Genomic DNA, 25,519 nt, shown 5'->3' on the forward strand with positions numbered 1-25,519 from the left:
ACTCCTCCTATGTTCTTTTTTTATTCTTTACAATCCTTTGTCCCTGGATATCAGGGTCTAGATTTTGGTTATTTTCTGTTTCTCTCTTTTCAAGAGTTAGTTCAACCCAGCTTAAAAATCATCATTAATCACAAAGCATTTCTTGGGATTTATAAAAAAAAAATTATAAAGTTTTTCATTTCTACTGGGAAGTGACAAGAAAGAGTAAAAAGTGCAGCAGGGGATAATTAGTTTCTTGGGTAAGGAGACCTTTCCAACTTTGCAAGCAGTCAAAATTTAGTTATCCAAGGAGATGATGAAATCTGTTGCTGCTGTATAGGACCTGGTTAACCAAATCTGAGAAGGTTTTAGGTATTGGGTACAGGGCCATAGCGTGGTATGAGCAACAAGTGTGGCTGTAGAAGGTGTAAGGGAGGTGGGAGTGCTTGACTAGCACCTCCCCTTTTTGCCTTTACAACCCCCCCCCCCCCAAAATTCTTTTTATTGCTCTTCTACACACCTTACCCCCCAAAGAAGCCCATCTCCTGAAGAGCCTTGTGCTAAAGAATGATCCAGGGACAAATTTGTCCCTATCCCCAAGGTAAGTTCTTTTCCTGTTCCGGTAAGTTCTTTTCCTGTCCCTGCCCAATTCCTGCATACTCCGTCTCATCTGCAAAAGCTTTAAACACTTTTAATTCATAAGTGTTCGAGGCTTGTGCAGTTAAAGGCAGAGCTTACAGGAATGGGACAGGGACAGAGACAAAACTCGCGGGGACGGGATGTGGAAATTGAGTTCCTGCAGGGACAGGGAAAAATTTGTCCACATGTCATTCTCTACTTTCTACCCCAGAGAACATCCATCCCCCCCCAAGGAAACCCCCTCTCCAGGGCCTACCTGAAAAATGCCCTGTGGTCTAGGGTAGGGTGGGCAGTGGCAATTCCCTGTTGGCGCTATCTTTACGGGCTTTGAGCTTTGATTGCCAGGGAGAAGAAGGAACAAGCACTTGTATGGTTTGTACTAGACTCTTATTTGCAAAGAAAATTACTTTCCTGTTGAGTTCCTCCATTTGCAGTTGTATACAGTACTGCTATGTGGTGGTACCTCACTCCTTCTGGGGGCATTTTATCGACAGTTATTCAGCCAGTTTTTCATAATCAAGTTCTGGATTCCTGTGGTGTTGGGTTCTGCTGCCCCCCACAGTACTTAAATGGTGTGGGCTTGGAAGAGCAAGCCACTGGGAGAAAGTTCACCAAGCTTTATTAAGAAAGCCTAGTCCTAGAACACTTTTTATTTTTGGCTGGAGATGTAATCTAGTAACTGAGGCCATGCATTCAAAAAAGTTGGCTGGGTTTAGTGACCTACTCCATTCTACAATCTATGGAGTCGATATTCAAAGGGTTTAACTAGACAGGAAAGGATCCTATCCAGTTTAACCATAATGAATTGGCTGGTCGCTGATATTCAGTGGCACTTAACCAGTTAATGCTGCTGAATATCACCACCGATCTATTCCCTAACTTGATAAACTAAGGGTGGTCCAAGGTGGAGTTTGGGTGGAACCACAACTCAGCCAGGTAGTGGCATTTAGAGAGTGACACGGGAGCAAATTTTTCTCCGTCTCTGCAGGAACTCAATTTCCCCATCCTCTCACCGCAAATTTTGTCCCCTGTCCCTGCCCCGTTCCTGTAAGCTAACACAGAGTTCATTAACCGCACAAGCCTCAAACACTTATGATTTTAAAGTGTTTGAGGCTTGTGCAGATGAGGACAGAGCTTACAGGAATGGGGCAGGGACAATAAAATGAGTTCCCGTGGGGACGGGGAAAAATATGTTTCCGTGTCATTCTCTAGTGGAATTATTCAGTTCACTAACTGGCTAACTATGCGCGTAAAGTTAGGACAGCAAAAAAGCTGTCCTTACTTTATGCACCAAGTTAACTGGGCACTGTTCTGGATATTAACCAGTGCCCAGTTAACTTGTGTCAGCATTCGTACCGAGATATTCAGTGGCGGGAACCATGTATGCCCCAGCATTGAATATCTGGGGTTAGTTCAACCCATGGCTATGAGCAACTTACAAGCTACTTATTCCTGCAGGCTCAATATTGCTTACAGCTGATCATGTAAAGGGATCATGTATGATTTCTCTAAAAATTAACATATATCACAAGTCGGAACCAGGGGAACCATACTACTCGATGCTTAACTGGGAAAGGAAAACCAGTCCTAGGATTACAATGAGCAACAGTTAAATTATAAACTCCCAGATAATTCTAGCAAGCTTGAGCTACCAGGACCCTTGTCTTCTTTCAATCAGGTCTGTTTTTAAAGTTCAGTTTCAGCTGGCCAGGGCCTAGAGCCTGGCAAGTAACAATATGGCTTGAACTCATGGCACCAAAATGAATGGGCATCTCCTATATTAACTTCCAGCAACTAGTTCTGTCCAACTGTCTGACATTAAGCTTTAATTTGCACACCTTGCCAGGATAAGCTACAGGGTCAAAGGACAACCATGTGGAGGCAAAGATGTCCTGTTTACAAAGTTTCTTTTATCAGTAAATAGATTAAGGCTACAGGGATTAGAGCATGTAAGCTCTCTTGTATTTTAAATAAAGATGAGAGGCTTGGTGCAAGGTCTTGGCAGTGGGCATTGCTGATGCGATTGTTTTTCTTGGCTTGCTTAAACTAATGAGTAAACAGAAGACAGTGCACAGCAGTGCATTCTAACTGCAGGCCGGGTGCTTCTTTAAGTCTGTAAACAGGCAGTACAATGACACATTGACCTTGCCTTTGATAAGTAGTATTCTCCTCAATCGGGTGGTACAAGCAGTGAATTTGCTAGGCTTTTCTTGAATGGCTGCAGCCTTCTAAGCAAAGAGTATGTGTTGTGTGACACGTGTTCATTTGTGGCACTTGATACTGTCCACTGCTCTGCGGGTTTTACACAAATAGGCAAATGTGCATATGCATACCACTATTTATTTATTTAAAAGGCTTATATCCTGCTGTTTCCAAAGTTCGATGCAATTTAGAGCATATGTACATAAGCATCACTACACAACTCAATAAAATTAAAATTATGGTGTCGTATTCATCTAAGAACAAAAATGGGATGATTTATCTATCTTTCTGACAATCATTACATGACAATAAATAAATATATAATGCCCTCTTATTAAATTTAATAAGAGGGCATTATTTATTTATTGTCAGTATTCATCTGGCAGCAGTGAGTGTTTTGCTGACCGCCACTGGAGTTATTCCCAAATATTCAATGCTGGGCCTTGTCTAGGTTTCAGCATTGAATATCTAGTTTATGTGGCACCAGCTAACGCATATCCAGTTAAGTCAATATTCAGTACTTAATTGGCCATGATTACCTCATAAAGATAGGACTGACTTTTAATGTGTTCCCATTTATGCAGTTATCCTGGCCAGTTATGTGCTGAATATCGGCACTTAACCCACCAACTGCTGACTCCACCCCTAGAATTACCCCAAAATAGCTGGTTTTCATTTAGGCACTAACCATTAATTTTACAGGTCAACACACCATTTTCATCAGGTGGGTTTTATAGTATTTTTCATGCTGATTTCAAATCTCTGTTTAGTTTTACACTAGTGCGCCACATTTTTGTGTTGGGCTCATTATATATAATTATAAACGTTAATTGGGCGATATATCATGAGTTTATAGGATAAATGTATAAGGGTTAACAACAGTTGTCTTTGGTTTTTATGCTATAGACATTGTTTTGCGGTGATTAATATTGGTCTTTATCATGCCAAGACATTGTACTAATAATCTAGATAGTTTCTGTTACATCTGTGGTTCATTCATGACAAAAGCACAACGTATACAAATTGTACTTTGGCTGTCCACTGGCTGACCAGGATAAGTCTTGCGCTCCACATATCATCTGTTCCAGTTGTTCCAATGGACTTCTTGACTGGCTCAATTGATGAAAGGCAGCAATGTCATTTGCAATCCCAATGATATGAAGGGAATGTGAGACCATATTAAAGATTGCTACTTTTGCCTTGTGAACACAAGTGGATTTTCAGCTAAAACTAAGCACAAAATTATATATCCTACTCTGGATTCTGCTGTTCCTCACGATGACTTCACTGCCTGTCCCTGTACCTCCACAAGATGGACTTGCTTCTGTGGAACATGATGAGGAATGTGATGATGATGCAGCAGCTGGTCACAATCCAGAATTATCTCATCCTGATGTGAATTATGAAGATTCAGAACCAGAGACCTTTACACAAGCTTAGCTCAATAAATCTTTCAAAAGAAAAAGCAGAACTTCTTGCTTCAAGGCTTAAGCAATAGCACTTGCTTGCAGAAGATGCTAATATAACTCATTACAGAAAAGGGAATCATAACTTAACAACATTCTTCACTGTAAATGGTTCATTGTGCTTTTGTCATGACATAAACGGGCTCATCAATAGTTTGTCACTAGTGCATTGTCCAGATGAATGGTGTCTCTTCATTGATTCTTTACAGAGAAGCTTGACGGCAGTGTTACTGCACAACAGAAATTCCAAACCAAGTATACCAATTGTCCATTCTACTCATCTAAAGGAGTCTTATGAGAATATGAAGAATTTACTAGAAGCAATCAGTTATAAAACATACCAGTGGAACATCTGTGGTGATCTGAAGGTCATTGGCATGCTAATGGGAATGCAAGGAGGATTCACTAAATGCTGCTGTTTCCTGTGCTTGTGGGATAGTAGATCTATAGCTGAACATTATGTCAAACGTTTCTGGCAGCTGAGGGATACCTATAACCCAGGGACAAGCAGTGTGAAATTTATGCCATTGGTGGATCCTTATCATGTATTTTATTGACTGACTGTATGTATTCTCTTGTGAACCGCTTCAAACTTTTGGTATAGCAGTATACAAAAAAATAAATTATTATTATTATTAATTATCTTCATAAAATATTTCTTCCACCTTTTCATATCAAGCTGGGGTTGATGAAGAGCCTGGTAAAGCAAACTCGCCAGGTTGTCAATATCTCGTTAAGAAATTTCCCCAAAATCAGCACTGCAAAAATGAAGGAAGGGATATTTATAGGCCCAAAGATCAAGTCTGTTATGCAGAATGAAGATTTTAAGCAATCACTCAGCAGCTGTGCTTGAAGCTTGGCAGGCATTCAAGTGGTTAGTGAAAAATTTTCTGGGCAACCATAAGTCCCCTTCAAATAAAGAAGGAGTTCAGAATCTCCTTGATTCATATCAGAAACTTGGCTGTTGCATGTCATTAAAAATATACTTTGATGAGGACTTCCGGCGGAAGCATGGGGCTGTGAGCAGGACAAGCTCGTGGCTCCGGCGCGCCCGCTGCAGACAACTTAATAAACGGCGTTGAAAATCTCAGCCCCGGGGTCGGCGTGCAGGAGAGTGAGATCGGGCGTCTCGGGTGTGATCTGGAGGCGGTCCGTGGGATGGCCGCGCGTTCGGGCAAGGCGGACCGTGAGCGCCGAAAGCCGCCGGAGCTAAAGATGGCGGCGCACGTGGCACCTACATCGCCGGAGGCGCCTGAGACCCCCAGCTCTCTATGGGTCGCGGAGGTAACTGCCGAGGTGCAGGCCGCGCTGGAGGGCACGCTGGGAGCTAAGCTCCAGCGCATTTTAGACAAGCTGGATACGCTGGATCAAAAATTTGCAGCCCTGACTTCAGAGGTTCGGGAGACCCAGCAGAGAGTCAGTGCTGCTGAGGACGCGGTGCAGAGGATCTCCCAGGAACAGGAGGGTCAGTCTACCTCTCTGGCAGCGCTCCGGGCCAAGGTGGAGGATCTTGAGAACCGGTCCCGCCGCAATAATTTGAGGTTCGTGGGCTTGCCGGAGTCGCTGGGGGACGCGGATCTGGGGGACTTCCTGGAGAAGTGGCTGATGGAGTCCTTGGCCCTTCCGCAGCAATTGGGTCCCCTCTATATTGAGCGGGCGCATCGTTTGGGATCCCGGTGAGATGGAGTGGAGCGCCCGCGGGTGGTTATCTGCCGCCTGCTCAACTATCGACTTAAACTTGCGGTTCTCCGGGCCCTGCGACAGGGGAAGAAGCTGCTCTATAACAACAAGCCGGTCCTCTGTTTCCAGGATTACTCGGCGGAGGTTTCGCAGGCTCGACGCAAGTTTTCTCCTTTGTGTTCCAGTCTAGTCCGGCGCAGTATTCCTTTCTCTCTTCAATATCCTGCTCGGTTGCGGGTGCTGCATTCCGGTAGACCGCACCATTTTGATACTCCAGAGGCGGCTCGGCAGTTTGTGGAGGAGAAGTTCCCGGAGGTGGCGTCGTGATCTGCGGCTGGGCGTCTGTGGTGGAGCTGTCCCCGTTGGGAGCTGGATGCTGCGGATCTCGATTTGGAGAGAGCTGCGGAGATTTCATCGAGGGCCTTCCCCCAGGGATGTGGAGGGCTTCTGCTGATTTTGCTCCTCGGCCTGAACATTGTTATTGTTTTTCCTTTATTTCATGTGTTGGGTTTCCTGCACTCGGAATGTGTTCATCTTTGCTATGAGTGTGAGTGTGTGTGTGTGGGGAGGTCTGCGTGCTTTGTGACCTGAGGCAGAGGCGGGGGGTTGGAGTGGCTGTGGTTTGGATTGTGGGGGGTCTGTCTAAGGGGCGTCTTTGGGAGGTTACTTTGTATGACTGAGGGTCTGGGTTGGTCATGGCGGTGTGGATGAGGTGAGTATGGATGCTTGTCAGGAGGGGGGGTTGTCGGGGGTTCTGTTTACTTGTTGGAGGGTTGAGGTGCTGGCTGCGGTATTCCTTGTCAGGGGGGTTTATCTACTCTGGCTCTTCTTCGGTGGCAGCCCTTGGTTTGTTAGTTTCAGGGTGGGTATGGGGGCTGAAGGGATTAATGTGGGACCTGCAGTGGGCGTGCCTGCTTCCTGGAAGTAGCACCAATTGGGGTGCGGTACTTGGTTTGGTGTGGGTTTTGGGGGGGGAAGGGGGCTGTTGGGGTGGGAACAGGGGGGGTGGGGGGTTTGGGTGGAGCTGGGGATCTCTTTTGGGTTGGACAGGTGGGTGATAGGTGGTGCATTTTGAGTGAGTGGTTAGAGGGGTGGTGGCTGGGACGCTCCTCTGGCCTTTTTAGATGGGATATTCTGTATCTGCTTTTGGCTCTTTTTCTAGTCTTTCCTGGAACATAATTTGATATCTTGGAATGTGGGGGGGATACATTCACCGATTAAACGGTATAAAATATTGCAAGCCTTGAATCGCAGGAGGGCATCCATTGCTTTTCTCCAGGAGACCCGGTTGACATCTGTGGAGCATGCTAAGCTCTGCTCTTGGTGGGTGGGCACGCATTTGGAGGCTCCGGCTCTGGGGGGTAAGGGTGGGGTGGTGATACTTTTTCGCAAGGGTCTGCGCCTACAAACTCACAAGGTACTTCGGGATCCTGAGGGGCGGTATCTTATTGCCTCGGTCTCTCTTAACAATAAACCCTTATTGCTTTGTAATCTATATGCTCCTAACAATCCCTCTGCCAGGTTTTTTCGGAAGTTGCGTAACCTTTTGTTACGGTTTGGTGATATTCCGGTGCTCCTTGGGGGCGACTTCAATGAGGTCCCGGATCCGCGGTTGGATCGGTCTTCTTCCGTGGGACGAGAGTCTCTGCGGGCTTGCACGGGGGCTGGCATGCTGATTTCCTCTTTGAATTTGTTGGATGTTTGGAGGGTTCTTCATCCGGTGGAGCGGGACTATTCCCATCTGTCTCGTGCCCATGGGACGCTTTCTCGCATTGATTATATTCTTTTGTCCAGGGACCTTCTCCCGGCGGTTCAGGAAGCCATGTTGGGCCCCATTGAGATCTCGGACCACGCTTGGGTGGGCCTGCGTTGGCTTTGGGGTTCACCGAGGGTGGGGGGTGCCTCCTGGCGGTTTCCCTGTCATTTATATCGTAATGTTCGCTTTCATGACTTTTTGTTGGCTAAATGGGGGGATTTCCAGACTGCCAACAAGCAACATAGGGAGGATCCGATTCTTTATTGGGAGGCTGCGAAGGCCGTGCTGAGGGGAGAAATCATGTCGTTTGTCTCTTTTGAGGCTAAGGCGCGTCAGAGAGAGATTCTTACTTGGGAAGCGAGGGTTCAGGCTTTGCGGCGGCGCTTCGCCAGTGCCGCTACGTTGACGCTTAAAAAGCGGCTTTTGGAAGCACAACAGGTTTTGAATGAGCTCCTGCACAGGGGGGCTCAACGGCATAGGGAGCATTATCAATTTCAACTTTTTCGGTTCGCCAACAAGAGTAGCAGGATGTTGGCGAGTTTAGCTCGCTCGTATCGGGGATCCGCGGGTGTAACCGCTCTGCGAGATGCGAGGGGAGTGCTTCACCATAAGACTGAGGACATTGGTCGAATTCTGAAGGACTTTTTCGCTGACTTGTATGCTTCGCCTGGCCCGGATTTTCTAGCAGGGGGGGTCTATTTGGATAGCTTGGATTTACCTCAACTCAGTGCAGCTGACTCCGACCTGTTGGAGTGCCCTGTGCGAGCGGAGGAGGTGGAGTGGGCGATCCGTGCCAGCCCGTTGGGCAAATCTCCGGGGCCGGATGGCTACCGGGGCGAATTTTATAAGTTGTTGGTGGCTGAGATAGCTCCGTTGTTGTCGGAAATCTTTAATTTGAATGTGGCTAAGGGGTTTTTGCCCCGATATTTGAACTCGGCGCAGATCGTTGTTCTTCCTAAGCCGGGTCGGGACCCGACCTTGCCGGACTCCTATAGACCCATATCCCTGCTTAATTTTGAGACTAAACTAATGGCTAAGGTGCTGGCGAATCGGTTGGCCCGTGTGCTACCCTCCCTAATCTCAGAACAGCAGGTGGGGTTTGTACGGGATCGGCCTGTTTCTAAGAACCTTCGCCGTATCTTGCTGGCTCTGGAGAAATCCGGAGTGGATGGAGCCCCCGCGGTGCTGGTGAGCTTTGATGCCGAAAAGGCCTTTGACCGGGTACGGTGGGGGTTCCTCTTTGATACGCTGAGGGCATACGGGTTTGGCCCCTTTTTTCTTGGTGCTCTTTGGGCCCTCTATAGTGACCCGGTGGCACGGATTTCGGTGAATGGTGGCTCATCTGACTCCTTTTCTATTTGTAGGGGGACCCGTCAGGGCTGTCCCCTGTCGCCTCTGCTGTTTGTGCTTTCCTTAGATCCCCTGATTCGGGAGATTCAGGCCAACGCGGACATCAGTGGCCTTCAGTTGGGAGCTTCACATTTTAAAATTGCGGCCTTTGCTGATGATCTTTTGGTGTTTTTGACTAACCCGCAACGCTCTCTGTCCACCCTTTTGGAGAGTATTAGGGAATATGGGGATTTTTCCGGGTTCACCTTAAATTTGAGGAAATCGGAGGCCCTGGCTTCATCGGGGGATCTTCGGCAATCTTGGAGGGGGACTTTTCCACTGCATTGGGCGGATTCCTCCTTCCGCTATCTGGGAATTCAATTGTCCATGGATGTTCGGGAGCTTTATAGGTTGAATATCGCTCGTTTGCTTTCCACTACAGGTTCTGTGTTGGCCGCCTGGCGTAATTTGCCTCTTTCTTTGATGGGGAGGGTGCAACTTTTTCGGATGGTTTTATTCCCTAAGTGGCTTTATGTACTTCAAACGTTGCCTTTGTATCTCTTGCGTAAGGATATCCGGGCCCTGTCTTCTTTATTATCCAAGTTCTTTTGGGGTGATCGGCGACCTAAGTTGCGGTGGCAGTTTTTGGTGGGATCCTGGAGGCGGGGAGGCTTGGGGGTGCCTGATATGGCTCTTTATAACCAGGCGTGTTTGTTGCGCCACGTCCGAGACTGGGTTATGGGTACGGATCTGTACACTGATCTCGGTCTGGAGCGCGATTATTACTATCCTTTTCATCTTCTCTCATTATTGCATGCTAGGCTGGCGCTGCTGCCCGTGTTCTGTCGGCGGAGTATTTTGTTTCGCCCCCTTTGGGAGGTCTGGCGACGGCTGCTGCCGTTTTGGAGGCAGGATCCACATGTTAGTGTGTTACTGCCTTTGACCGGCAATATCTCCTTCCCTCCGGGTCTCTTCCCCTCTCTCTTTGGGCGTTGGCGAGCTAAAGGGTTTGAGTATCTTTTTCAGTTAATGCGGGAGGACGGCACGCTTTTTTCGTGCGATGAATTGTTGGGTAGGGGTCTGCCTCCCTTGGGTCTTTCATTTGCTCATTGTCAATTGAGCCATTACGTGCGGTCTCTCCCTAGGAGCTCTCTTTCTTTGGAGTTTGGGATTCGGTTTCGAGATTTTTTGGAGGGGGGAGAGGATTCCGCATCTGGGATCTCGGTTTCCTTGTATCATAGACAACTTGGGGCGCTTGGTCCACCGCGGGAGTTTTCCTTGGTGCTGTTGGCTTGGCAGAGGGATTTGGGGCGGGAACTCGGAGCGGGCTTCTTGCTCCGGGCTCTTCGCGGGGTCCCTGCTTTGGTGCACAGTGCGGAACTTCGTGAATGCCATTTTCGGACCTTGCTGAGAGCCTATGCTTCCCAGAGCCGGGCCTACCATATGGGATGTGTCCATACTCCTTATTGTCTCACCTGCCATTCGGAGGTGAATTCTTATTTTCATGGTCTTTGGGGATGTGAGAGTGTTCAGAGCTTTTGGGGGGCCCTGGCTTCCTTTCTTCAGGGTCTCTTGCGAGTTTCTGTTCCTGTTTCTGTTAATCATATGTTATTTGCTCATTTTTCCTTGTTTTCTGTGTACACATCTGCAGAGAAATTGTTTTTGAGCAAATGTTATATTTTGGGGAAAAAATGTATCTTGAATTTTTGGCTGGCGGAGGTTCCTCCCTCCTTTTGGTATTGGCGGAATAAATTACATGCCCTTTTTGGATGGGAGGCCCTCCTGGCTTCTTCCTCTCGCCGCCGGAGCAGAGACTTTGTGCACATTTGGACTCCTTATTTGGACAGTTTGTCTCCCCGGATGCGCAGTCGTATCTTGAATAGCCTACATGCATATTCTATTCCGCCTGTCTGATGTGGGGGGGTGGGGTTGGGGGGGGTGATGGGCGGGGGGTTTTTGGGGGGGTAGGGGGGGGTTGGGCTACTATGTAACCTAAGAGGACATCAGAGTCCAGTCCTCTTGGGGGTAGGGAGCTCTGTTTTCTCTGTTTGAAATGTTTTTGCCCTGCTGTGTCGTTGTGATTTGGTTGTTGCTTAATAAAAACAGATTTCACATAAAAAATATACTTTTTGCACTTGCATCTTGACTTTTTGGCAGAAAATCTTGGTATGGTGAGGGACGAGCAAGGATAATGTTTTCACCAGGACATTCAGTTAATGGAGCGTCACTACGAAGGTTTCTGGAATGAGAGTATGATGGCCGACTACTGCTGGATGTTGTGCCATGACAATCCAGACACAACTCACAAAAACAAATCATACTCTAAGCATTTTTGAAGAAATATTGGTTGCTAAGTGACACAGTCCAATATAATTTGACTTTGGACTGAAGATACTGCAACATTTCTTTAAGTTGATTCTGCAATTCTTAAAACCTTATATGCTAAAACGCTATAAACTAACATTAGTCATAACTTTAAAAGTTTACGTGACTGAAAAAAAACTAATAACAGATCTGAAATCAGCGTGAAAAACTGATTTAGAAAAATGTGCTGTGTTGTTAGATGATTCCGAAAAATATTTTTTTGTTGCCTTGTGTTTTCAGCAGCAATAACCAGTTAAATACCACTGAAAATCAGCAGATAGTCCCAAACAAGTGATTTAACCGGTCAAAAGCTGTTTTTGACTGGTTCAGTTGTCTTGAATATTGACCAGTATAAAATCATAAATATGTAGACCACCTTCAAAACATATACTTCTTTATACTGTAGCTGGAACCTTTAGAAATACAAAGCTGTCAGGAATATGAAAATGCCTGCCAAAGCTGCCACTGAAAATATACACTCCCTTCACTCACACATGAGGTAAACCAAACACCTGCCTGTGTCTTGTGACAGCACAGACATAGAATTCATATTGTGAAAATAACATTTTTTTTCTGGACAGGCTTGAAATTGCCTTCAAGGACGTGGTCCCCACCAGATGTGGATGAGCCGCCAAAGCCACATCCGAATGTGACTGAGGATAGCTCTGCAGACTGTTGCTCCTGCCCGAAAACAGAGTCCCAGATCTTGAAGGAGCAGGAGGAATCTGCTTTCAGGAAAGCCTTTGAGAATTACATCCACAACGAAGTTTTCATTTCCAGGTAAAGACATGTGGTTTCATATTTGTTCATATACTAGGATTGTGTCAGGTGGTGCTGTGCTGCTTCTACATTTAAGACCTTAGGCCAAAAGGGGACTTAGACGTTTTTTTTTTTTATTATGCCCCTCTGTATGTTTAGCTTCTTTGGAGCAAATTTTCTGAGGTCTTTTTTTTCCTCTACATGTTCTTTGTCTATCTACATATAAATTGCAGATCTAATCTAATCTAATCTGGTATTTCTGAGTCACGCTGTCCCTAAACAGGTTTAAGGCGACTTACAATATTTTGAGTTACAGAATGAATATACTAATTATAGTAGTTTGAGGAGAACAGAATTATGAATAGGGTAAGAGATGAGAGAATTGAGGTTCTTTGATTATACTGGTATAGCAGATTTTGAAAGGGAGACTTTTGTAGTACAGTTTGCAGTTTTATCCAGCTAAAAGTATTCATGGGCTTCCACAGCCCGAGTAATTTCAGCTGGGTTAAAGCGAAGAATTCCTGACAAGCTTATTGGGTCAGGGGAGTAAAAAAGCACATATGCACTCAATTTTCAACTCTACGTTTGCTGTTTGCTTGGCCACCCTCCCAATATGAGGGTGCAGTGTACCGGACTGCTTTCAGCATAGGTCCTTCATAGTTGCCATTGCTGAAAGGAAAGGTTTGGGATAATGTACTTTGAAATAAAAGTGGCTGCATATATTGAAAATAACATAAGCTATTCCATTACCTCCTCTGCTAGTAGAAATATTTCTAATAAGAGAGTACAGTTAGTTGTCAACTTACAACCGCAATTGGTTCCAACTGCTAGGTCGTAAGTGGATCAGGATGTAAGTCGGCCTATGTTAAATTAAGGAAAGAATATTAGACTGGGTAATGATATTTTAATCATCTTAAAGCAATCTGTTAACAACATTTTCTTTCTTCGGAGAGCGGAAGTCACATCGTAAAGTCGAACAGTCGTAACTTGGATAGGTCATAAGTCGAAAACTACCTGTATTAGTGGTAAATTTTATAATGGTCAGGCAACTTTTCATGCAGTTCAAAAAAGAGGATTTTCTTTTTCCACTCAGATCTTTCAAGGCACTTTCTTAATGTACTCTGATTTTTGCTTCCTTGGGCAGCTATCTAGATATAATAAAGGGATAAAAAATATCCCTCCTAGGTATAGTGCAACAATGAGAGAGTTTCCCAGCTCACTTGCCATGTACTGCCAAATATTCAGAATTCAAGATTGTAAAAGATGATATGGTTCTATCCTTCCAACATAAGTATCAGTACAGTAGAACTTACCTATTGCCATGATCAAAACATGTCAAGAAATTAAAATAATAAATCCTAGCCACAGCAAGAGAACTATTTGTTAATTTTTAAGCTTTAGGTTTTAATAATTAGTTTTATTTTTAATCTCAGTTCACAGGCGCCGGTTAGAGACTCGTGCATGATCCCTTCCTATCAGCTGATCGCCGCAAGTGAATCCCCCTGACCCTATCAGCTGAGAGGCTGCGGCAGGAAGCACCGCCCCCCCGCCCTGTAAACTTGACCGGCAGGAGGGATGCGCAATTCATCCCACTGCCAAACCTGCACTCCCACTCATCATTGTCCGCAGCAGGAGGGATTCACAATCCCTCTCAATGCCACCCCTGAACCCCCCCTTGAAGTCCCTGGCATGAGGGATGCCCACACCCTCCTACCTTTGCCCCATCGATCCCTCAAACCCTCAACACTCCCCAACACCCACCCGACATTCTCCAACACCCACCCGACACTCCACAACACCTCCCTGATACTCACCCGACATTGCCCAACACACCCCAACATTCCCTCATACACCAACATCCCCCAACAACCTTCCAAACCCCCTCCCGTATCTACCTGGCCAGCAAGAGGAATGCCCACTCCCCCTGGCCAGCAGGCCCGCCTCTTCCAAAATGACAGGCTTTCCCCTTCCCAGTGCATTCTGGGATACACTGAGGAGGGGCCTAAGGCTCTGATTGTCTCAGGTGTGTAAGGCCCCTCCCGTAGGAGGGGCCTTAGGCACCTGAGCCAACTGGAGTCTTAGGCCTCCTTCCCAGTGCATTCTAAGCTGAACTGTTTTTGTTCAACTTCTATGCGTCACTGCATGAGGCAAAAACAAGTACTTACCAAACCATCTCAAATTCAATTTTAACAATTTTGTCAGATACTAGGTTTTGCCTGAGAGGTGGAGGCAGAACCAACCTAGTTGCCACACATTAATAGCAAGCTTAAAGATTTTGCTGGCTATTAAGCCTATTTTCAGTCGCAGCTTTGCTGGCAAAAAATTCCCAGCTAAGTTAGATGCTCAGCTCAAGGCTAAAAATCAACTTTTTGGAGTCTGAGTGAACTGTAGTGATAGTGAAAAAGGACCAGAGGAGTGCAAACAACAGCTGGGAGTGTTTGAAAATTAAAGGAGTTGGAAATCCTGCTGCATGTTGCACAAGTTGTCTTTTGAGGCAGATCTGAAGAATGAGGACATAGTCTTGGTAAGCAGAATTCTATGTAAAGCGTTTAATCAAATTTTAATAAACTATGAAACTATAGAACAAAATACTGTTTGAGATGAAGGTGAAAATGGTGCAAGACTTGAGGGGAAGATTCGAGTCATATGTGGTTTAGTGTGGCAGGCAATGAAATAAGAAGTAGAACCTCTCTCATGTTAATGAAAGTGGACCTCTGTGACCATATGGGTGTTTTATGTGTGTTCTTCATTTGTAGTGTATTGATCCACATCTCCAAGCAGAGATTCTTTTTGTACATAAAAATGTGATATATTCCATGTTAAATTGTAAAAGGAGCCCATAGTTTTTTCAAAAAGATTTTAAAATTCTTGTTTAATTTTTTTATGATTGGATTTATCCTATCCATTATTGGTGTCTGTTTCTTTCTTTTAATTTAAATATTGTACATTTTAAACTGCTTAAATCTGTTTGTAGGACTAACAGTGTAAAAAAAGAACTAAAATTAACATAAGCAAGTGGGCTGCAAAATCTTTCCTGTTGAAACTGCATCAGTGTTCAAAGGAGAAGTGCTAGTCTGATATGGTCCTTAAGCATTGATGCAGTGGTTTATATACTACAAAACGCTAGCCATTGTCAGAGGAAGACCCTTGTTTCAAGAGATAAGCACCAATTTCTATTGATTTTAAATGGTTATAAAAGTTTTTCCAGAGTATCTATTCTAATTATTGGGACTAGTAAGGACCTCCAATGTTTTTTTTATTTTTTACATTTTTTATTAATTTTCAAATAAAAATATACAACACATCTTCTAACAATAATTAGCAAGAAAACATAACATAGGAAACAGCAAGTAGGGCTAGTCTCAGTTAGGGTGCTGGTCGTAGACCAGAGGGCCGCTGCGTGAGCGGACTGCTGGGCATGATGGACCACTGGTCTGACTCAGCAGTGGCAATTGTTATGTTCTTATGTTTAAGTGTCGGAAAGACAAGTCATCCATCAATATCCCAACAACTCCCCAATACCTCCTCCCCCCAAGACAGCGGAATCAACCCCATAAATCCCAGTAACTCAACGCCCCCCCACCAACCCCCGCCCTGAGCAATAAGCATGGTAGGAAAAGAACTTATAACTGGGAAATATCCTGCAATATATCACCCAATTTCTTCCAGGTAGAATCTGAAGACCCATACTTAGCATGACCCTTGGCTACAGCCAGCTCCATTTTACCCAATGACAATAGGCGAGTAAGCCAAGCGTTGTAAGTTAGGGCTAAATTGCTTTTCCAATGGTTCGCTATTAAACCTCCAATTTTGCTTTAACCCTTTCAGGACCATAAGGATCGTAGGCCAATTTTTGTGGTTTTGACGACATTTTTATGGTAAAAAGGGCTTGCAGATGCCAAAAAATTGATTTTTTTTGTGAAATATCATTATTTTTATTTAAAAAAATCACACTTCTGGCTTATGGACAGTGTGGCAAGTGAATCTTCTCGTCAATCTGGCAACGACGCTAATGAATGAATGTCGGAACCAGTTTGTTTACATAAAGGTAGTATCATATGGAATCCGTACATATCAAATTTAGAACTGTAGACTATCCCAATCAAAATTTATAGGATTTTAAAGTTATGGGACAAATATGTCCCTTGGTCCTGAAAGGGTTAAAGGAAGTTTTTTTTTATGCCGATGTTCAGATACAATAAGCAGTAAAGAGTAGAAGATTATGAATATCTGAGACTTTTTCCTTCTGAGGTATAAGATTGCTCGTTTCTACTCCTAAATTAATGTGATGTGCTCAACTAATGGAGTGTTTTGAGAGATTTATAGTGTTTACGCCTTCATTCCTTCTGTTTAAGAGACATTAAAAAACATGTAGTGAGAGCCTGATTTTGTTCTGAAACTTGGACAAGCATTCTGACAACTAGAAAGAAAGAAACGAGAGGAAAAAAAAGACTCTTTATAAAGAAATAGCAAACAAGGACAAATAAAGGGCTAAAGCACAAATCTAGCAGAAAATAGTCACGTCATCAATTATAAGGAGATCAAAACTTGACACAAAAATAATGAATTTCAGCCTAAAGATAGGAGATTGATAATTGCAACAATGAGAATAGACTACAGACAACATGATTCATGGCCAGTGTAGGGAAAAACCAGTTAAACAGATAAATGCAGACTTTGTAGCACTGAACTGGAAGCAGTTGCACATCTTATCATTGGGAATGAAGTACTGATTCCTGAAAACTTGTACAAAGAAAGTCATAATAATGTAGCACTTCCCATCCACTGGAAGCTATGTTCCACAAAAATTGTTGACCTTGATAGACGTGCGGAGACCAAATAAGTTGTGCTCATCCAAGACAGTCCTATTCCAAGCTCAAAAATTATAGAAAGCAGGAAGGAATAGCCAATCACTGGGAAAAAAAAATCATAAAACATCCTACTGATAATTCAACTCATGTTCAGTTATCTCCAAATCTTAAAAGTGGAGAAAAAAAAGAAAAAGAATTCAGTAAAAGTATAACCTGAGCTCAGGTATCTGGAGTCATTATAGTGAATTACTGTGCTTAAAAATAAACCAGCACCAAAAAGAACTCCTTCATTCCTATTCTCTTAGATAAAACATGTGTAACATGTGATACAAGAAAATCAGGCATTGTGATAAATAAGAAAAAGTACAAGAATAGCATAGCTGTTTCAGCATAATTGTCCGTCAAGTGCCAGCTCTCTTTTTCATTGGCATTGTCCTTCGCGTCATCTACAGTCCTCAGATAGTTTGAGATTAGAAATTCCGTCATTAGCGGCTGTGAGGCTTACGGGGAACCACAAATCTATGCTTTCTGTGCAAGGCCTGGCACTGTGGAATGTCTTACCTCTGTCATTGCTTTGGCATTTCAGAAAGGGGATAAAAACTGTGTTTGAGCGTTTCTTTTAGGTGGAGAATGATTTCTCCCTCCTGCCCTGCCACTGAGAGGCGATGGGGCTGAACCTGGATCTGAGACATGCAGCTGATTTTTCAATTGCACCTAATTGGCATTCCTGATAGATGGTATACCAAGAAACTAATAAACATGAAACTTGATTATTGATTTCTCTGAGACTGAAACAAACTTGCTAATTAATGATCCATAATTGGAAATGCTTTAACAAAGACTGAATGCTCCTAATGTGTTTTGTTGAAGCCTGACCAAGTATTTCATTGCTTTGTGCACCGGTCCCTGATAATTATAATATAGCACTGTACTCTGCAGTATTTTGAAATAGTCATTCAATAGACAATTAAAAATAAAACTGTTCCTTCATTATTGGGGGCAAAAACCAAAAAGGAGAGAAAATATCCCCTGTGAAAGAATACAGAAGAAAAGGAAGTATGGGAAGACCAGCAAAAAGTAGAAACAGAAAATCTAACAAATGCAAAGTTTATTATAAGAAAAAGATTTTTAAAAATAAGCCCAACAGGACCATGTAAAACAAATGCTGAAAACAGAGTTCAGAAGGACTCAACATGGTGCCTGCCATGTTTCGGTGCAACCACCTGCATCTGGATCGTTTTTTTTTTATTTTGTTTTTTTTTTAAACTGCATCAAGATTTACAAAGATTAGGGGACACTCGATGAAGTTATAGAGTAATACTGTTAAAACCAATAGGAGGAAATATTTTTTCCGCTTGGAGAATAGTTAAGCTCTGGAACACATTGCCAGAGGATGTGGTAAGAGTGATTAATATAGCTGGTTTTAAAAAAGGTTTGGACAAGTTCCTGGAGGAAAAGTCCAGAGTCTGCTGTTGAGACGGACATGGGACGGTAGCATGGAAAGCTGCTACTATTTGGGTTTTTGCTAGGTACTTGTGACTTAGATTGGCCTCCACAAAGATGGGATACTGGGCTAGATGGACCATTGATCTGACCCATTAAGGCTATTCTTATGTTCTTAGGGGTTAAGTGATACACTAAACTTCTTTGGCGAGCTTAGCAGAGAAAGCATTTATACTTATAATTCCCTTTTGATGATCATTTAACCCCTGGCCCCAACAACAGACACTTGTGTTTAAAACCATTCAAATTGCTGTGACTCTTGATGCAGGTGGTCATACTGAAACATGGCACCATGTTCAGTCCTTCTGAACGCCCAGAGGGCCATAATCAAAAGAACCGTCTAAATCAGCACTGGTAAAATGTCCATTCTCGAAAAGTGCATCTAACTATTCCGTTTTTCGAAAATCGTCTATCTGTAGATCCAGGCATTTGATAGTCCAGACTGCCACTACGTCTATCTTTATACCACATTCTTGACCAAAAATTGGTCCAAATCCCAAACGGCCAGAAAAAGACATTTTGGACATGGGGGGGGCAGTATTGTGGTGGACTGGCCATCCAGATATGGCAACAGAGCAGTGGGGTACCTTACAGGGCACTATTGTGAACTTCACAAAAAGGGTACCACATAAACATCTCACCAAAACTCCCTTATAGGTTATTGTGAGCTCCCCAAAAGCCACTATACCCACCTCTCTACAACCTCAATAGCCTTTATAGCTGCAGGTGCCACTTATATGGCAGTACAGTAGGGTTTGGGTTTTTTTGGGTGGGCTCACATTTTCCACCATGAATGTAGTGGTCAGAGTGGCTTATGGGCCTGGGTCCTCTTCTCTATAGTTCACTAGCCTTCACCCCAGACTATTTAAGCCACCTCTGTGCAGCTCTACTAGGCTTTCCTATGCCAGGTGCTGATGTTCCAGAGGCAGGTATGTATGTTTTTATTCTGAACTTTGTGGGGGTGCAATGGGGTCAGTGAACACTGGGGGGAGTGTGTGTGGGTCTTTACTTTGCCTCAGCAGTGATTATCTGGTTACTTCGATACCTTTTGGGCACTTATATCTGTCTTTACATTGTCTAACTCTCCTAAGCAGGTCTTGTCAAACATTTGATTATCCCTGCAGGATGACTAAGTCTAGGTATGCTGAAATCCCTCCCTCATCCCGCCCTAACCACTCCTCCAAAAATGCCCTTTCAGCTCTGGGTGCACAGTAGAGAATGACACGGGGAAAAAATCTGTCCCCGTCACCGCCCCGTCACCGGCCCACCATCCTCTGCACCGCCCCGTCACCGCCGTTCCCTTCACCGCCCCGTCACCGTCACCGCCATCCCTTTCACCGCCCCGTCACCGCCACTGCCATCCCATTCACCGCCCCGTCACCGTCCCCGCTGCATCCATATAAGCCTTAGTACTGTAATATTTAGCTTATTCCTTTCTTATAAATCAAAGTTCCTGCTGCTGAACTAGAGAAAGAGATGTTCAGCTGGCAGGGCTTTGTTTATAAATTTTTATCAACACAACTAATATACTATTTTATCCTAAAGCAAAAAATAAATAAATAAATATAATTTTTTTTTCTACCTTTGTTGTCTGGTTTCTGCTTTCCACATCTTCTCATTGAATTCCTTCCATCCACTGTGTGTCTTCTCTCTGCGTCTTCCATTTGCTGTTACTGTGCCTCTCCCTTAACCCCCCCCCCCCCCAATTGGTCTAGCACCCATCTTCTTCCCTCCGTTCCCCCCTAGTCTGGCATCTGTCTTCTTCCCATTCTGTCTTCCACATTTCCCTTCGGGGTCTGTTCCTCTCCACCCTCCTTCAATGTCTGTCCTATTCCTTTCCACCACCACCCTTCCCTCCCTCCTTTACCATCTGTTCCTTTCTACCACCCTTCAGCTTCTCTCGCGTGGCCTATCTATCTACCTTCCTCTCTCTTATTTTCATGGCACGTTACATTGTAATTTGTGCAAGCCACTGGAGCCTGCGAGCTCGGTCCCTGTCCCATCCCCACAAACCATCTCGCTTCTGTGCTCCTATTTTCCCCATTTCTAATATCTCCCATATGTATCTGCCATTGCCCCCCCCCTGTGTCCATATACCATCCCCATGGCATGTCCCCTTTATGTCTCTGTCCCTATGCCCCATGCACATAATTTCCCCTCTTTCTGTTACCTTCCTGTGTCCAGATTTCCCCTATCTTCCTCTTCCATACCAGTGTGTCTCTTCTTTTCAACCCCATCTAGCTTTTTTCCCTCTTTCTTCCCCCCCCCCCCCCCCGCTTCTAGCATCTGGCTCACCTGCCAGTCCTTCCCTTTCTTTCCTGCTGTGGGTTTTTCTTTCCGACTTCATCCCCTTGGCCCAGAATCATTTTCCCTTTCACTCCCTCCTTACAATTTGAGCCTGGAACACTAGCGATCGCACGGTCCCCGCAGCCACTACCTGCCTGCCCAATCGATCCTAGTGTTTAGCCAGCTCTCTCCCTTCTCCTCACCTTAGTTTATAGGTTTTCTTTTTCGGCGACCTGCATGCTTTCCCAAAGAGCCGCGCACGCGGGGCTGCTCAGTGTTTAATCTTCTGCTCTGCTGCAACTTCCTGTTTCCGGTTGCGTCGGAGCAGAAGATCGAAACTGAGCAGCATCGAGTGCGCGGCTCTCTGATAGCGTGCGGGTCGCCGAAAAAGAAAATCTACAAACTAAGGTGAGGAGAAGGGAGAGAGCTGGCTAAACACTAGAATCGATAGGGCAGGCGGGTGTGAGCTGCGGGGACCGCGCAATCCTTCATGCCTCACTGCGGGGACAAGACCCATTCACCGTCCAGCGGGTGGTGAATGGCCTTGTCCCCGTCGCCGCAGCGACTGCTAGTTTTCTTCCCCGTTTTCGGCGGGTGACCCGCGGCTAAAATGCGGTGGCCACGGGTAAACCGCCACCGTGTCATTCTCTAGTGCACAGCAGGATTCAGAGACCTAAAATGTCCCTGGATGCGTCCAAAAAGCCATTTCGATTATCAGCACTTGGACAACCTGTTTTTAGTCATATTTAAGTTTCAATTACGAGCCCCCTACTGTTTTGGGGAATTTGTTTTACTTAGACCTGTGGGATTATTTTTTTATATTTTATCTTTTTATTATAACAAACTTTGCATTTGCTTTTCTTTGACTCCAAAGTTTCCATTTTCTACTTTTTATTGGCCTTCCCCTAATTCTTTTTCTTAAATGGTAACTGGCCCTCTGTAATTCTTTTGAATTTTTGGAAGCGGCCATGTGGCGTAGTCGCATGTGACACTCTACATTTGGCTCTGCCTTTATTATATTGTCACATCCTATATACACAGTTTGACACCCCACCCCCCTCTATGTGCTGATGTTTGTGACTCCTTTCCAAATGCAGCCAAACGCTATAGAAATAATTATAAATAATAGCAGCGATCCATATTCATAAGAATTACTTATCAATATGACTATGTGAATTTTCAACGATCCTATGTGCACAATTTATGTAAAGTTATTCCTGCTATGTCTGCATTGAGACTTCAGAATATTGAAACTGTCCATTTAGGGAACAATTCTGGAACTGGTCACCACAAATTTGGCACCTAGGTGCAGTGCATTGAGGGGCTGACTCTACAAACGGGCATCCGAACTGCAGGTTGTGATAGGCACCATTTGGCAGCCAATCGTGATGCGCATTATTAGAAAGATGTCTGCCAAGGAAGGACACCTGCACTGTAGGCATTTGTCTCAAGTCTAGGGAGACACGAAGGGACACTTATGCATGGGTGTTGTTTTACCCAGAAGTGTCCTTGGGCAAGTTTAAGCATCCCTATGCGTCTCCCTAGACTTGCGGCAGATGCCTGAAATGAAGAGCAACCAAGATGATAAAAGAGATGAAACTTCTCTTGTATGAGGAAAGACTAAAGAGGTTAGGGCTTTTCAGCCGGAAAAAGAGATGGCTGAGGGGAGATATGATTGAAGTCTATAAAATCCTGAGTGGTGTAGAAGTAGATTGATTTTTTTAGTCCATTAAAATTTACAAAGACTAGGAGTCACCCAATGAAGTTACAGGAAAATACTTTTAAAACCAATAGTAGGAAATATTTTTCACTCAGAGAATAGTAAAGCTCTGGAACTCGTTGCCAGAGGATGTGGTAAGAGCAGTTAACATAGCTGGTTTAAAAAAAAAGATTTGGACAAGTTCCCGGAAGAAAAGTCCAATAATCTGCTATTGACAGACATGGGGGAAGAAACTGCTTGCCGTGGATCAGTATTATGGAATGTTGCTACTATCTGAGTTTTTGCCACCATGAAGACTAGATGGACCATTGGTCTGACCTCGTATGGCTATTCTTTTATTCTTATGTTCTCATACTGGTGAGTCAGCTCTCAACACCTTGGACTGTAAATGTGTTCTTGCATACTACTACACAACCCTCATAGAACTACCTCCCAACATTTTGTGGCTTTCGACTCTAACAGACTTGGAGTTCCTGTATCCAAGAGAATAATCTCCACTTGGCTAATGGACTGTATCTTCTCTGCGTATACTCAGGCTGGGCTGATGCTTTGAAGGCCATGTTATTTCTCATAATGTACGGGCTATGGCGACTTCAGTAGCCTATTTTTGCTCTTCTATTGAGAACACCTGCAAAGTGGCCTCTTGGTTCTCAATGCATCCTTCACTTCACACTATTGTTTAGAGCAGAATTTCAGAAGAGACAGTTTCGGCAAGCAGTTCTGCAAAATTTGTTTTCTTCCTAAGTGCCAACTTCCTCCCTCCTTCCAACCTTTCTGGTTTTGCCAGGCTTATGTTTGTTCATTGTGAACCCTCTCTCTCTAGAGGCTTGATAGTCCCATCTGTGAGAATATTATAGCTGCATGTCCACAGAAAAAACAAAGTTACTTACCTGAAGCAGGTGTTCTCTGAGGACAGCAGGTATATATTCTCTCAACCCACCCACTGCCCCTAATTTGCTTCTTAGCTTTGTTACTAAACTACAGGTCCCGTGAGCCAACGTCAGGTGGGAAGGCACCAACAAGTGTGTGGTACGGGCAGTGCCTTAAAATTTCAAGTGACACGCAGCTCCTCATTGGTAAGGCCCGACTTAGTGCAGGAAGAGGCGGTCGGAGCATACAGCGAGTGATTTCCTGTACTTGCCGGCGCTCCGGCTGCTCTCTCCTGCCTCTCCCGCTGCCCTCTTCAATCTCCCCCCATGAAAAACCGTATTCACGGTTTTTCTAGATTCGCAGGGGTTCCTGGAACAGAACCCTCACGAATATCAGGGGAGTACTGTACTCTTGGTTAACAAGATTCCAGCTGGTTGAAGTTTAACCCATTAGTACAGTTAAGATTTCTGAAGGAAGTGGCACTAATACAGCTGTACTATGAGATTTTTTTGAACATTTATGAAGAGATTCCCCCAAGGTGGTGCACAGCAGGTACAGTTTAACATAAAGTATACAATTTTGTTAACAGCATAATAGTAAAATTAAACAATGAGTAACTGCCAATGTGTAAACTGCTCCTGGGCACCTAAAGCATGTGGCCCTCCTACAGATGCCTCATTATTAAGACTGCAAGGAACAGTAGGCTGCTTAAACAAGACTTTGTTTCTAGACTCACACTTACCCCCATAACTTCTAAAAATGCTATAAGTTAGTTGTGGGTCTCTGGCACTTGGGGCTCCTTTTACTAAGCCGCGTTAGAGTATTAACGCGTGCAATAGCGCATGCTAAATTGCCTCGCGCGCCAGATACGTAGCGCGGGTTTAGCGCGCACTAAAATGCTGCGTGCGCTAAAAACGCTAACGCAGCTTAGTGAAAGGAGCCCTTAGTGCAAGCACTTACCCCAGGGATGGGGAGGAGGGAGAGGTAATTTTATAACAAGGCACCTGTGAAGAATGCAAGCCTAAGAAGTGAAATGTGCACCTATAATTTAGGCCCAAGTGTTTACAGCAGTCATTGAGGTAATGTAAGTGCTCGCACTAAGGGCCAGAGATACACAAGTAACTTACAGCATTTTTATAAGTTATGGGTGTAAGTGTGAGTCTAGAAACGCCGTTCTGTTTAAGCAGCCTACTGTTCCTTGCAGTCTTAATAATGAAGAAAACAGCAAAAAGAGGCACTGGAGATGTCGCTTCTAATGACTGGATCCAAGTTTTTTTTTTTTTAATTAAAAATAAACCACTAAAATGTGTAAAAAAGTCCCAGCTAGAAACTCAGTTTCAGCGACCACGTCGCCTTCTTCAGGGGACACTATCAATCTAGCTTTCTGGAGCTCGCACTTCCTCAGTCCAAACGGCAAAGTCTTTCATCGATTCTAACCTGTAAACAATCCTAACAGGATGCTCTCCATCTCTTTTATAAATTACAAAACCGTTATGCCTATAAAACGCAGAAATAAAAGTATATGCACAGAAAGAAGACAGCTAGGAGGCAACAACTCATTTCATTGACAAATTCAGGCGAAAAAAGGTTAACACATCCTGCTGCAAGCAGATGGAGTCTTAATAATGAGGCATCTGTAAGAGGGCCACATGCTTTTGATAATTAACGAAATTCACCGCAGCTCAGATTATTTTATTGTACTATATTATACTGGTTTTTTTGCTACTCATTTTGTATCTCCTTTTTTGTTTTACTTTTCTATAATGATTTTGTATTTCATCTCCCCCCCCCCCCTTCCTTGTGTTTATAAGTTTGTAATGGTAATTTTTTTAATTTTGTATGTTAATATGTACTGTTCTGTCATGTATTGTTTCCCGATATTGTAATTTTAATTTGTTCATTGCTTTGAAATACGATTAAGCGATTAATCAAAACAATTATTAAACTTGAAACTTTTATGTACCCAAGAGCAGTTTACATATTGGCATTTGCACGTCACCCTTTTAAAATGGCTTTCATTGTTTCATTTTACTGTTATGCTGTTAACAAAATTGCATGTTTTATGTTAAAACTGTACCTGTTATGCACCGCCTTGGGTGAATCTCTTCATAAAGGCGATTAATAGATCCCAATAAATAAATTGCATCATGGACCT

General features: G+C 44.1%; 1 protein-coding gene across 4 annotated transcripts in view; it reads left to right on the forward strand.

Annotated features, from left to right (window-relative positions):
- INSR (insulin receptor) overlaps nucleotides 1–25,519 on the forward strand; it is a 328,183-nt gene that overhangs the window by 253,659 nt on the left and 49,005 nt on the right. For all 4 annotated transcript variants that reach the window (XM_033956911.1, XM_033956913.1, XM_033956912.1 and 1 more), the window contains exon 10: nucleotides 11,997–12,195. In XM_033956911.1, coding sequence (XP_033812802.1) covers nucleotides 11,997–12,195 — 199 coding nt within the window. The remainder of the gene's footprint in view (nucleotides 1–11,996; nucleotides 12,196–25,519) is intronic.

This window comes from Geotrypetes seraphini, chromosome 8 (genome assembly GCF_902459505.1).
Source record: "Geotrypetes seraphini chromosome 8, aGeoSer1.1, whole genome shotgun sequence".
Lineage (NCBI taxonomy): Eukaryota > Metazoa > Chordata > Amphibia > Gymnophiona > Dermophiidae > Geotrypetes > Geotrypetes seraphini.